The following is a 14,287-nucleotide window of genomic DNA, read 5'->3' as shown; positions in this document are numbered from 1 at the left end:
CCAGCCTGCTGTCCATCAGTCCCTGCAGGTCCCTTTCTGCCTGGCTGCTGTCCAGCCCCTCTGGCACCTTGTTGAGGGAGGGAAGGGAAGGGAAGGGAAGGGAAGGGAAGGGAAGGGAAGGGAAGGGAAGGGAAGGGAAGGGAAGGGAAGGGAAGGGAAGGGAAGGGAAGGGAAGGGAAGGGAAGGGAAGGGAAGGGAAGGGAAGGGAAGGGAAGGGAAGGGAAGGGAAGGGAAGGGAAGGGAAGGGAAGGGAAGTGTCCAGATCCAATCCTTCCTGAAATGTGGGGTTTGCTGGCACTGCCAGTGCCTTGATTCAAAAATTTCCCTATTCTGGCACAGCCCAAGTGCAGCAATTTGCTGGCACAGAAATCCAAAACCTGGCAACTTCCTGCTACTGGGTCTGGCACCTCCCACATCTTGTGTTTGCTGCCCCAGTTCCCAGATTTGGAAATTTCCTGGTGCCTGCACAGCCCAAGTCCAGTGATTTGCTGGCACAGAAATCTAAAATTTTGGAAATTTTCAGGTTCTGACTCCAGCACCATCCAGATCTAGTGTTTGCTGGACTGCCAGTGCCCAGATTTGGAAATTTCCCGGTGCCTTCACAGCCTAGGTCTAGCAATTTGGTTTTAGCTAGCTTAGGCAGAGAAGTTTCTTTGGACTGTGACTTTTCTTTTTCTTGGAACTGTTTAAACCTGCTCTGGACTGAAAACCCAGACAAGCACCGGCAGCAGCTCACACCTGTCGCCCCCCCGAGCTCTGGGACGCTGCATTCCAGCAGCAGAGGGACTCAGGAGAGACCGAGTGAGCCAACTACAACCCAAAAAAAGAACTTTCTGAATTCGCCATCTCTTCAGCACTGTCAGAGGTTTTATTTAATATTATTCATTTTTCGTGCTTGTGAATACTTTACTTGTTAAATAAACTGGTTTTTTCCCACTTTTCTCAAGTCTTTTCCTGAACTAGTAGGAGGAGGGGCCGCTTGAACTTGCTTTCTAGACGGACCCCTTTTGGAGATTTCCTCCCAAAATTTGCCCTAAACCAGCACAAACAGTCACAATGAAAATTGCACCAGTGGCATAATTTCCTGATGGAAAATCTTGTGACAGAAGCTCGACCTTGTTCTCAATGAGAGGTTCTTGGGAAGAGCAGACAGGAGAAGATTCCTGGAAAACTGAAACAGCTTTCCAGAAGCAAAATGAAAATGAAAGAAACAATCCAAGATGTTTCTCTTTATTTATTTCTGTGCTTCCCTTTTCCATGTTGCAACCCAGTAATTCCAGATGTACCTCACCTCTAAGATCGCTGAGTTAGGGATTTTTAGACACTCTAAAATACCATGAGCCACACACAGTTTACCTTCCCCTGTTTTTACTGGAAAGCAACACTGGAGATGTAAGTGCAGTGCTGGGCTCAGGTAGGAATCCTGCCCCAAGGGAAGGTGGGCTGGCAGTTTCTGACCCTCAGCAAGGACAATGCACAGCAGCAAGCGAGGGGATCGCTGTGCCAGTGCGCAGGAGTCAGGGCTCTGCATCCGGGCTCAGCGCTGCAGAGTTCCCGTGTTTGGGCAGACAGAGGGGCTGTCCCCGGGGCGCGCGGGGCTCGAACGTGGGGCTCGTGGGGTGAGCGGGGAACGGACACGGGGACGAACGGCCCCGGTGCCTCAGTTGCAGCGGCGGCAGCGGCGTCATCAGCAGCAGCAGCGGCGGCACTAGCAAACAGATCGTTTTGAATACTCTTTCTCTCTTTCTTCCTCTTTCTCTTTTTCTTTAATTTTCTCTCCCTTTGCCACTGTCGGGCACCCTTCTCCCGCGGTCCCTTGCCCGACGTCCCTCTCCTCTCCCCGCCTCCCTCTCCCCTGCAGGGCCGGGCCATGCCCCCGGCCCGCCCCCGGCCCCGGGCGGGGCTGTCCCGAGCCCGGCCCCGGCCGTCCCACCGCGGTCTCGCCTCCGCCCGGCTCTGGCCGTGCTGGCGGTGGCGCGGCTGGGCGGGCATCAGTGCCTGGTGCGGGGGCAGCATCGCCGCCCTTCGGCTCCGCCTGGCCCGAGCCCGGCCCCGGACCCGACGCAGGGTCCAGTCCCGACCCCGGCCCGGTTCCGGGCTCCTCCCGGGGCCAGCGGAGCACACACGCGGCGCGGCCGCTCCCGCCGCCTCCGCTGCGGCTTCCCCGGCCCGAGCTCCGCCGCTCGGCAGCGCGGCCGCCGGCCCCGAGCCTCCCGTGCCGCGTTCCGGGAGCGAAGGCCTGGGCATGGCCGGCCCGGGGCGGGTGAGGGGCGCTCGGGGGCCGTTGCTGGCCCGGGCCGAGCGCTGACAGCCGCGTCCCGCCCGCAGGGACGGCGCACGAGGCCTTGCAGGAGCGGTACCGGCTGGGCTCGCTGCTGGGGCGCGGCGGCTTCGGCAGAGTCTTTGCGGCCACGCGGCTATCGGACGGCGCCCTGGTGAGCGGCAGGGCCGGCGGCGGACGCAGGAGGAGGGGATGGAGGAGGAGGGGATGCAGGAGGAGGAGGGCGGAGGGGTTGCAGGCGGAGGAGGAGGAGGGCGGAGGATGCGGCTCGCAGTGCGGGCGGCGAGCTCACCCCGCTGCTGCCCTTGGCTTGCAGATGGGCATCAAAAGGGTGCCACGGAACCGCGTCCGGCACTGGGGCGAGCTGGTGAGTGAGCGGGGTCAGCAGCCGGGGCTGCCGGCCGGGGATGAGCCGAGGCCCGGCACGGTGGGAGACGCCAGGACGCCCCGAGGGAGAGCGGGCGTGGGGCCAGCACAGGGCGCAGGGCATCCCGGGCTGGCTGAGGGCTTCCCCAGGCCTGGCACGGCATCAGCTCCACTGACGGCATCGTGCTCCTCCCGCAGCCCGACGGCACCAGCGCACCCCTGGAGATAGTGCTGCTGGCCAAGGTGTCCACTGGCTTCTCCGGTGTGGTCTAGCTGCTGAAGTGGCTCAGGCTCCCCAACTACGTCGTCATGGAGTGGCCAGAGCAGTGTCATGACCTGCAGCGTTTCATTCGGGCACGGCAGTTCCTGCCCGAGGAGGAGGCGCGGGAGCTGTTCCGCCAGGTGCTGGAGGCCGTGCGGCACTGCACCAGCTGCGGGGTCCTGCACCGCGACATCAAACCAGGGAATATCCTGGTTGACCTGGACACCGGGCAGGCCAAACTGATTGACTTTGGCTGTGGCACCTACCTGTAAGACACAGTTTACACTCACTTTGCAGGTGAGCCCACGCAGGGCTGTGCTCCCGCTGCTGACATCTCATGGCCCAACATCTCCCAGCCCAAGCTGGCTGTGGCAGCGGGGATTCTCCCTTTTGCTGCCAGTCAGGGCACTGAGTCTTCAGCTGAGTTGCTTTAGAGCGGGGCTGGGTGGGCAGCCATCTTCCAGCCCTGCTGGCAGCCTTTGCCAGCCACTCTGCCCAGGACTGGAGCAGCCAGCCCAACCAAAACCCCCGTGGGTGGGGATAGCAGAGAGGTGGGGGCGAGAACCAAAGATGGCCTCTGGATGAACCTTCCAAGCAAAGGTTATCTTTGTATCTGCTCCCTAATGAAATATGCATGGTCATTAGCCCTGTGATAGATGTACCCACTCATTAGTGAAACATGTCTTGACCTTTTTGTATTTAGAAGCCAGTCAAGGCCATGAAATCTGACATCTGACCTTGTTTGGGGCTGTATGGTCTAAGTCAGCTCCCTTGGTTCCTCCTTGAGCCCTGGCCAGGCTTTGGGAGGGACCCAAGAGGAGGGTGAAAGCAGATGTTGCCACACTAGCAGTGCTGTCAGTTTGTTCATTCAGCACTGTCAGAGCTGGGCCCTCTCCCAGCGGGGTTGGAGCCTCACCTGGGGCTGGAGGCACCTGCAGGAATTCCCAGTGCCCAGGAGTGGCTCTGCAGCCCTTGGCTGTGACAGCTTCCCCAGCTGCTGTGTGGGTCTGGGGGATGGTAAAGGCTGAGGGTAAATGCTGCTGGATCTTTCTTAATCACTGCAGGCAATCTTTGGTGGGGATGGTTGGGTGCATTGCTGAGCTGCTCCTGTTGTGATTCTTTGCTGCTCTGAGCTGCAGGAAATGACAGTGATTCCTTCAGTTGGAGTCTGTGTCTTTGGTGCTGACCCTGCCCACTGGTAAAACAAAACTGGCCCAGTCTGGCCAGATGCCAACAAAATGTCACTTGTTCAGTGTCAATGTGAGGAATCAGTGCCATCAGAAATTCCCAGCTGGGAAGCCCTTCCCTGGAGTTCCCTGGCTCTGGAGTGGGCTGAGGTCGGAGCCCCGTGTGAGCAGTGGGGCAGTCGGGTAAAAGAAGCTGCACCCCTGGATGTCTTCAAATGCATCCAAAAATTGCACATGGAAAAGGAAAAGACCTTGTGGGTTTGGGCAGATGAGGGTGAATTTTATTAACAGCACCAACAGAAGGAAAAACTGTTGTTGAAATACTCCCACACAGAGTGACAAAAGGTTCAAATCTTGAGCTCAGGTTCATTTGTGTAAGTTAAATAATAATAGCAATAATATAATAGTAATAATAATATTAGTAATAATAATAATAATAATAATAATAATAATAATAATAATAATAATAATAATAATATTAATATTAATAATAATAATAATAATAATAATAACAATAATTGATTTTAATAGTTATATATTAGACAGTAATTTATATTTTTATCTATGTAATTAAAATTGACCCAGTGAAATATGGCTGACAATTATAATATGTCAGCTCTAGCTGCTCACTGTGACACTGAATACCCCACAGAAAAGGTCTGGCCAAGACCCAAATGGCAGTGGTAAGCTTTGTGAGATTGTATGCAAGGAATAAAGGAGGAAGTGATGAAATTGGCTATTTTTATAGGATTTGCTGATGCTGTGATGTGGAATGCTTTGTCTGTTACTGTGAAAAATGCAGTGATTAAGACTGCTGGGTTTTTCATATCCCAGACAATCCACAAGCTGCAGGACTGGTTGAACAGGTGAAGGGGTTGTTAAAAAAGTAGTTGAAAAAATGAGGAGATGGGAACCTGTCCCAGATTTGCTCCATGCCCTTAACAATGGCCCATGGGGAAATGGAAACCCCCTGCATGGCTGCACCCAATTTACACTAATGAGCTAAATCAATTATTAGAAGAAATAATAAGTGATGCTGTTAAGATATCCAGTACCACATGCTGTGAGCTCCAACAAACACAAATGGGGCTCTGCAGAACCTCAGGGCCTTGGATTATCTGCTTGCTGGCCAGGGAGGAACCTGGGCTATTCCAGGACAGGAATGTGGCAGGAATGTCTATCAGTGCTGGGTTTGAGGTCCAGCAACCAGGAATCACCTCGACAGAAAGATCAGGAGAACAGTGGCAGAAGGAAGAAAATTCTTCCTGGTGGGATTGGCTCCCAAATTAGAGGCTGCTGTGAAATAAATTTGCGGCAGTCACTGTGATCAATGCAGTGTGAGCACTTGGTGTGTTATGATTTAATGTTAGAGTTGTTGTGACACCTTGTGCTGGAAATGGAGTACTGAGACTTGTCTAAAGAGAGATACAGTCTCAAGAAAAAACAGAGGCATTTGATAAACAACAGAGAATAGCAACGAATTAGGCATGTTTTAAAAGGAATGCAAATTATAGCTCTGAGTAATGAACTTGAACAGCACTTAATTGAAGAACAAGAGGCAATGCCTTTATACCTAATACCTAAATCTAAAGTGTGTTATTGAAATTGTTCTGAAGGTTGCACTTCATCTGTAGGTCAAAGCACTGATTGAAGCACTGAGGCCTCACCAGGCCCTGACTGAGGCCTGAACAACGGGCCCTGAGGCAAAGCTGAGCTCCAGATGAACCTTCCATGCAAAGGTTATATTTGTATCTGCTCATTAATGAATTTATCTTAATGAATTTATATTTATATTGCTAATATTATTAGCAATGTGATCTCAGTATGTGTTCATGGGTGAAATGTGGATTTATCTTTCTGTATTTAAAAATCAGACAAGGCCCCATCTGGCTTTGTTTGGGGCTGAAGGATCAAAGTCACCTCCCTTGGTTCCTCCTGGGCTCTGGCCAGGCTTTGGGAGGGACCCAAGAGGAGGATGAAAGCAGATGTTGCCACACTAGCAGTGCTGTCAGTTTGTTCCTTCAGCACTGTCAGAGCTGGGCCCTCTCCCAGTGGGGTTGGAGCCTCACCTGGGGCTGGAGGCACCTGCAGGAATTCCCAGTGCCCAGGAGTGGCTCTGCAGCCCTAGGCTGTGACAGCTTCCCCAGCTTCCTGCTGTGTGGGTCTGGGGGATGGTAAAGGCTGAGGGTAAATGCTGCTGGATCTTTCTTAATCACTGCAGGCAGTCTTTGGTGGGGATGGTTGGGTGCATTGCTGAGCTTCTGCTTTTGTAATTTTTTGCAGACATACATCATATAAATTACACAATTTCTTCAGCTGGAGTCTGTGTCTTTGGTTCTGACTCTGCCCACTGGCAAAACTGACCCTGTGGGGCTCCACAGAACCAAGGGGCCCTTGTGACACTGCTGTGCCTTGTGTAACCAGGGGACCATGGTGACCCTGTGGGGCTCCATAGAACCAAGGGGCCATTGTGACACTGTGAGCCCTCATGGATCCATGGAGACCATTCTGACACTGTGGGGACTTGTGGGGACAGGCTCCATTGTTTTCCTCTCCCTGGCACTGCCCAGTTCAGCCTTTCCCTGCCCCAGCCCCAGCCCAACAGAGCAGCAGAGTCAGGTCTGGCCTGGCAGCAGGAACTGGAGGCCCTGGAGGTCAGGGACAGCCACTCTGTGTCTGGAGTGCTCAGCAGATGCTCAGCTCGGGCAGCTCCTGCAGCTCCAGGGCCAGCCCTGCTGCCCAGCACAGCGCAGAGTTGGCCCCAGGGCTCCTCAGGCAGCTCCTGCTGGCCCAGGGACAGGGCAGCCTCTTGCCAGGGCTCCTCTGCACCCCCACGGGATCCTGCTCTGCTCCTGGCCCATGCCAGCTGCCCCCAGAGCCCTTCCCAGGGGAACACGTCTGCGCTGGCCCGAGCAGCCACTGCTGCAGCCCCTGCCCTGCTCCCCAGAGCCTGAGCTGGGGCTGCTGCTCCGCAGAGCACGGGGGCTGTGCTGCCTGGGGCCCTGGGTGCCTCTGCTGGGCTCTGCTGCTCAGCCTGGCACACAGAGGCAGCTGATGGTGCTCCCTGCACTGACCCTCTCCCAGACAGGCTCTGCGCGGCCATGGAGGGGCTCAGAGGTGCCTGCCTTGTTCCAGGGCTGCCAGAGGGGCTCGGGGCTGCCCTGGATCCTCCTGGGGGAGCTCCCTGAGGGTCAGAGGAGTCAGTGCCCAGACCCCTTTCCCTGTGCCTGCTGTGTCCCTGGGCTGCAGAGCTCTCCTGGCTCACAGCAGACATTCAGTCCCTGATGTCAGGGTGACCCCACCCTGGCCAGGCCTGTGCCCAGTGAGCTCCACTCCCTGCTGGTCCCTGGCACACACACTGTCCCTGCCAATACTAACCAATAAGTCACCCTAAGGCATGGGGACTGGGGGACAGACATTTAGGACAGCATATGGGGCAAGGCTTGGGGTGCTGACCCCCGGCTGCTGGCTAATCACTCGACATCCTGGAGCAAAGCTTCTAGATGGAGAGGATGGGATGCTGAGTGATTGACAGAGAGCCAGGGTGGGGATTTGGGGATTCCCTCAGCAAGGGAAAGGGATTACACAGGTAAAGGGAGGGGGGTACCATCTGGGATGAACCATTTGGGAAAAAGACGGGGATTCAAAAACAAAACTATTGCAAAGTATTACAAAGTATAAAAACACACTACGAGACACCACCCAGATCTGGTGTTTGCTGCCCAAGCGCCCAGATCTGGAACTTTCCCAGGGCTGGCACAGCCCAAGTCCAGCAATTTGCTGGCACAGAAAGCCAGAATCTGGCAATTTCCTGATGCCAATACAGGTGCCCAGACCTGGTGTTAGCTGCCACTGCCAGTGCTCAGATCTGGATATTTCCCTGTTCTGGCAGAGCCAAGTCCAGCAATTTTTTGGCAAAGAAAGCCAAAACCTTGCAAATACCTGGTGCTGGCCCCACCCAGATCTGGTGTTTGCTGGCACTGCCAGTGCTCAGATCCAGCAGTTTCCCAGTGGCAGCACAGCCCAAGTCCAGCAGTTTGCTGGCACAGAAAGACAAAACCTTGCAATTTTCTGGTGATAGCACTGGAAGCACCCAGACCTGCGGTTTGCTGGCACCGCCAGTGTCCAGATCTGGCAATTTCCTGGTGCTGGCACAACCCAAATGCAGCAATTGTCTGGCAAAGAAAGCCAAAACCCGGCACTGCCCAGATCTGGTGTGTTGGGGTTGGTTTAAAAGAAGAGGGAGACCTCGGCTTAAGGCCCTGGGAAAACCCTCTTTAGTTGGGGTCAGCAGGAGCACCCGCCCATGATCCTCTTACTCATATGCAATTGTTACTAGAAAGTTCTGAGTTCTCTTTGCTACCATTTGTTACTTTATACTGCAAAAACTGTAATATTCTTAATCCTTCCTTCCTCTTGGATCCTTCCCTCAGATCCCACCTTAACCCCTCCCCATAAAAAAATGTATAAATATTCCTGCTAGACCCTGGACCCAGGCCTTTTTCTGCTTCTCTCTCTGTACTGTGTACGCCGTCCTGTTTGTCGTGTTTGCCTTCAGTAAAGTTCTGTTTCCAGACAACGACATGAAAGCAGTCTCTGTCTGTAAAGTTGCCAGAGCTGGTTCTCAGGGAAACCACTGGTCAACAGTGCAGACGAGGGGACCAGAAGGTTTCACTGGTGTTTGCTGGCACTGCCAGTGCCCAGATCTGGAAATTTCCCTATTCTGACACAGCCCAAGTGCAGCAATTTGCTGGCACAGAAATCTAAAACCTTTCACCTTTCTGCTACTGGGCCTGGCACTGCCCACATGTTGTGTTTCCTGCACAGGAACCCAGATTTGGAAATTTCCCGATGCCAGCAGAGCCCAAATCCGGCAGATTTCTGTCACTGGCAACGACACCACACAGAACAGGTGTTTGCTGGCATTGCCAGCGCCCAGATCTGAAAACTTCCGGGTGCTGGCACAGCCCAAGCCCAGTGATTTGCTGGCACAGAAAGCCAAAGTTTGGAAATCTTCAGGTTCTGGCTCCAGCACCATCCAGCTCTGGTGTTTGCTGGGACCGCCAGTGCCCAGATTTGGAAATTTCCCGATGCCTTCACAGCCAAGGTCCAGCAATTTGATTTTAGGTAGCTTAGGAAGAGAAGTTCCTCGGATTGTGACTTTCCTTTTTCTTGGAACTGTTTAAACCTGCTCTGGACTGAAAACCCAGACAAACACTGGCAGCAGCTCACACCTGTGGCCCCCCGAGCTCTGGGACGCTGCATTCCAGAACCAGAGGGACTTAGAAGAGACCGAGTGAGCCAACTGGAACCCACAAAAAGGACTTTCTGAATTTGCCATCTCTTCAGCACTGTCCAAGGTTTTATTTAATATTATTCATTTTTCATGCTTGTGAATACTTTACTCGTTAAAAAAACTGGGTTTTTTTTCACTTTTCTCAAGGGAAGTCTTTTCCTAAACTAGTAGGGGGAGGGGCCGCTTGAACTTGCTTTCTAGACAGACCCCTTCAGGAGGTTTCCTCCCCAAATTTGCCCTAAGCCAGCACAAACAGTCACAATGAAAATTTCACCAGTGGCATAATTTCCTGGTGGCAAATCTTGTGACAGAAGCTTGACCTTGTTCTCCATGAGAGATTTTTGGGAAGAGCAGACAGGAGAAGACTCCTGGAAAACTGAAAAAGCTTTCCAGATGTGAAATAAAAGAAACAATCCAAGGTGTTTTCCTCTATTTATTTCTATGCTCCCCTTTTCTATGTTGCATCCCAGTAATTCCAGATGCACCTCACCTCTAGGATCGATGACTTAGTGATTTTTAGACACACTAAAATACCATGAGCCACACACAATTTTCCTTCCCCTGTTTTTACTGGAAAGCAACACTGGAGATGTAAGTGCAGTGCTCGGGTCGGGTAGGAATCCTACCCCAAGGGAAGTGTCCCGACAGTGTTTGACCCTCAGCAAGGACAATGCACAGCAGCGAGCGAGGGGATCGAGGAGTGCAGGAGTCAGGGCTCTGCATCTGGGCTCAGCACTGCAAAGTTCCCGTGTTTGGGCAGACGGAGGGGCTGTCCCCGGGCGCGCGGGGCTCGAACGTGGGGCTCGTGGGGCGAGCGGGGAACGGACACGGGGACGAACGGCCCCGGTGCTTCAGTTGCAGCAGCGGCAGCAGCAGCGGCAGCAGCAGCGGCGAGAGCAGCAAAACAGATAATTTAAAACACGCTTTCCCCTATTTTTCTTTCTCTTTCTCTTTGTCCTATTATTTCTCTTTCTCTCCCTTTCCCGCTGTCGGGCACCATTCTCTCGGGGTCCCTTGCCCGGCGTCCCTCTCCTCTCCCCGCCTCCCTCTCCCCTGCAGGGCCGGGCCATGCCCCCGGCCCGCCCCCGGCCCCGGGCGGGGCTGCCCCGTGCCCGGCCCCGGCCGTCCCGCCGCGGTCTCGCCTCCGCCCGGCTCTGGCCGTACTGGCGGTGGCGCTGCTGGGCAGGCATCAGTGCCTGGTGCGGGGGCGGCATCGCCGCCCTTCGGCTCCGCCTGGCCCGAGCCCGGCCCCGGACCCGACGCAGGGTCCAGTCCCGGCCCCGGCCCCGGCTTCTCCCGGGGTCCGCGGAGCACACACGCGGCGCGGCCGCTCCCGCCGCTTCCGCTGCGGCTTCCCCGGCCCGAGCTCCGGCGCTCGGCAGCGCGGCCTCCGGCCCCGAGCCGCCGGGGCCCGGGGCGGGTGGGGATGCCGGGCCCGGGGCGGGTGAGGGGCGCTCGGGGGCCGTTGCTGGCCCCGGGCCGAGCGCTGACAGCCGCGTCCCGCCCGCAGGGACGGCGCAGGAGGCCCTGCAGGAGCGGTACCGGCTGGGATCGCTGCTGGGGCGCGGCGGCTTCGGCAGCGTCTTCGCAGCCACGCGGCTCTCGGACGGCGCCCCGGTGAGCGGCGGGGCCGGCGGCGGGCGCAGGCGGAGGGGGCGGAGGAGGAGGGAGGAGGAGGAGAAGGTCGGGGCGCGGCGGGACGGGCGGCGAGCTCAGCCCGCTGCTCTCCCTCGCTCGCAGGTGGCCATCAAACGCGTGCCGAGGGATCGCATCCGGCACTGGGGCGAGCTGGTGAGTGAGCGGAGCCAGCGGCAGCAGCCGGGCCGTGCCGGGCGGCGAGGAGCCGGGGCCCGGCAGGGTGGGAGACGCCGTGAGCCCTGCGGGGAGAGCGGGCGTGGGTTGAGCGGGGCATGCAGAGCATCCCGAGCTGTCTGAGGGCTCCCAGAGCCCCGGCACGGCCTCGGCCCCACTGACGGCGTCGTGCTCCTCCTGCAGCCCGACGGCACCAGCGCACCCCTGGAGATCGTGCTGCTGGCCAAGGTGTCCTGTGGCTGTGGCGGTGTCATTCAGCTCCTGGAGTGGCTTGAGCTCCCCGACAGCTTCCTGCTGGTGCTGGAGCGTCCGGAGCGGTGCCAGGAGCTCTCGGGTTTCCTGGCAGAGCGGGGGTTCCTGCCGGAGGAGGAGGCGCGGGGGCTGTTCCGCCAAGTGCTGGAGGCCGTGCGGCACTGCACCAGCTGCGGGGTCCTGCACCGGGACATTAAGCCCGAGAATGTCCTGCTCGACCTGGCCAGCGGGCAGCTGAAACTGATTGACTTTGGCTGTGGCGCCTTCCTCCAAGACACAGCCTACACCCAATTTGCAGGTGAGCCCTCGCAGGGGGTGCTCCTGGGCATCTCGTGGCCCAGCCTGGGTGCAGCACTGGGGCTTCCCCCTATTGCAGCCGGGATGGGATTGATGCTGGAGCCGAGTTGATTTGGGTGGGGTGTGAGGGCGGCCAGCTCCCAGCCCTGCTGACAGCCTTCAGCACCCACTGTGCCCTGGGCTGGGGCTGGAGCTGGGGCAGCCAGCCCAACACAAACCCCCATGGGGGCAGCAGAGAGGGGGGTCTGACCCCATTCCCCGGATGGTTTGGTGTGCAGGCAAGGAAGGGCTGGACTGCTCCGCTCTCCTTGTTCGCCTTGGCTTATTAACATTTTTGGGGGCCATGCAGGTGGGGAGGAGAGTGGGTTTTCTCCACTACTGGGTGGGTTTTTCGTTTGTGTGTCATGGTTGGGCTTTCCCAGGGATTCTGCTGCCCTCTTTCAGTCCAGTGGCTTCTTTTCCAGCCGCGAGTTTGTGCACAAGTCCCAGGTGCTGGCGAGAGGGCAGCGCTCACCCCGTGTGCCTCTGGGGCAGCTCCCACATGCCCAGGGATGCTGGGGCCGGGCTCTGGGAGCAGCAGCATCCCCCTGCTGAGCTGTGTCTGTGTTCCACAGGAACCCTGTCCTACAGCCCACCAGAGTGGATCCAGCACCAACGCTACCACGGCGAGGCAGCCACGATCTGGTCCCTGGGCCTCCTGCTGTGCCACCTGGTCATGGGGAAGCACCCGTTCAGGAGGGGCCAGGAGATCATCCGGGGGCGAATCTTGTTCCCACAACGGCTCTCTCAAGGTGGATCCTCATCTCTGGGCACGGGGGAAATACCAGTGCTGGGAGACAGCAGTGGGCTCATGGGCATCCCACTCTGGCAGCTGCTGAGGAGGTGGCACATGTCCTGCTCTCCTCCAAACAGAGCATCCATGGGGAAGTTTAGGCCCAGCTCTGGGCACAACCAGCATGACCTGGGCATGGAAACAGGGGGGCAACTTCTCCAACTGACTGGCGATTTCTGGTTTCTCTCCCCAGTGTGCCAAGATGTTATTAAGAGGTGTTTGTCCATGCAACCCTCGGACAGGCCATCCTTAGAAGAACTTTTCTGTCATCCTTGGGTGAAGGGTGTTTCCCTGCCCTAGAAGACTGAAGAAATCCACGTGCACAGTTGGATCCAGGGGCCTAGCAGGTACCAGCTCCATGCATCTCTTGGCAATCAGTGGCAAAGCAAACCAGGCTGGTTTTGTCCTGCCTGTAGCTCCGAGCAGGGGTCAGCAGAAGGGAACATGCAGCGCTTGGGCTGGAGCTGAGCTGGAGACCCGGTGTGACAAGCACTGGTGGCCACCATCCCCTGGTTTTGTTTGTATGGTTCATGGATGGCTGGGGCCCTGGGCAGAGCCCTGACAGCCTGGTCTGACCCCAGGGAAGGGAAAGGAGCCCCTGGAGAAGCTGTTCCAAGCAGGGCTGCTGCTGGAGACACCAAGGAAAACCTCAAGGATGACAATCTCTTCTTGGCCTGGCCAGCTGAAGATGATGGTCTTGGATTCTGGCACCTTCTTCAAAGCCAGGCTCCAGGTCCAATTTGCAGGTGAGTCTACAGGCAGGGGCTTGCTCCCAGATCTGGGCATGGCACAGCTGGGCACCAAAGGTTCCCCCTTTGCTGGGGCAGACGCAATGAATTCTTCAGTCAGCTGACCAGGTGCTTTTTGGCTCTGGGCAGCTGCTGAGGGCTGGATGTGCCGTGGCTGGCTGCAGGCTGGGCACATGTGCTGCCCTCCTGCTCTGCTGCCAAAGGCAGCAGGGATGGGCAGCTCTGGGCACAGCTCTGGGCACGGCCAGCATGGCCTGGGCACCGCAGGCCTTGGCACAAGGGCACAGGAGCCCTCAGCTGACGGGCGGTTTCTGCTTTCTCTCCTTGCAGCTGGGCTCTGCGGGTGCTGAGGCTGCTCTGGGCTCTGCCAGGGCTCTGCTGGGCTCAGCCCTGGGCCCAGCTGGGCTGGCTCTGCTCTCACATTGCTCTCACAGCTCTGCATCAGACGAGCCCATTGTGAGCACAGCGCCTGAGCTTTCTGCTTTGGCCAGTGAGTGAGACTCTGCTGCAGGCCCAGAGATTGCAGCTGGGGACACACATCCAATTGGCAAGGACCCAAACTCTCCACAGTCCCAGCTGAATGCCTGGATCTGTACAGGATGTTTTGTCTGTCCCACTCTTCATTCCTTTTTGGTTGGAATTGTGCAACTGCACTTTCTTCCTCCTCTAGAAGTGCCACGAGTGGGCCAAGGCTGGCGAGTGGGCCGTGCTCCTGAGGCAGTGCAGTCTGGAGCTGGTGGATGGAGAATTGCCCTTCTGCACTTCCACACCAGAGCAAAAAGCTGTCAGTGGGACTTAGTGACTCTAAGAAATCCCTGACAGTTTCAAAAGGAATGTGCAGCTCATTCTCAGGGTGAGAAGGAAGGTCATCTTCTAAAGGATTTGGGCTTTGACAGAGTTTCCATTCCCAGTCCTGCTTGGAGCTGGAAGGGCACAAAGCAATTTCCTGTTGC

General features: G+C 56.7%; 1 protein-coding gene across 1 annotated transcript in view; it reads left to right on the top strand.

Annotated features, from left to right (window-relative positions):
* Positions 1-13,217, top strand: part of LOC134434449 (serine/threonine-protein kinase pim-1-like) — a 30,694-nt gene extending 17,477 nt beyond the window's left edge. The window contains exons 3-7 of the mRNA XM_063183105.1: positions 10,452-11,009; positions 11,133-11,183; positions 11,388-11,754; positions 12,368-12,544; positions 12,779-13,217. Coding sequence (XP_063039175.1) covers positions 10,452-11,009; positions 11,133-11,183; positions 11,388-11,754; positions 12,368-12,544; positions 12,779-12,885 — 1,260 coding nt within the window. The 3' untranslated portion in view covers positions 12,886-13,217. The remainder of the gene's footprint in view (positions 1-10,451; positions 11,010-11,132; positions 11,184-11,387; positions 11,755-12,367; positions 12,545-12,778) is intronic.
* The last annotated feature ends 1,070 nt before the right edge of the window (positions 13,218-14,287 follow it).

This window comes from Melospiza melodia, unplaced genomic scaffold, assembly GCF_035770615.1.
Source record: "Melospiza melodia melodia isolate bMelMel2 unplaced genomic scaffold, bMelMel2.pri scaffold_37, whole genome shotgun sequence".
NCBI classification, from domain to species: domain Eukaryota; kingdom Metazoa; phylum Chordata; class Aves; order Passeriformes; family Passerellidae; genus Melospiza; species Melospiza melodia.
Note: the sequence above shows the minus strand (reverse complement) of the source record. Positions and strands in the feature narration are given on the sequence as shown.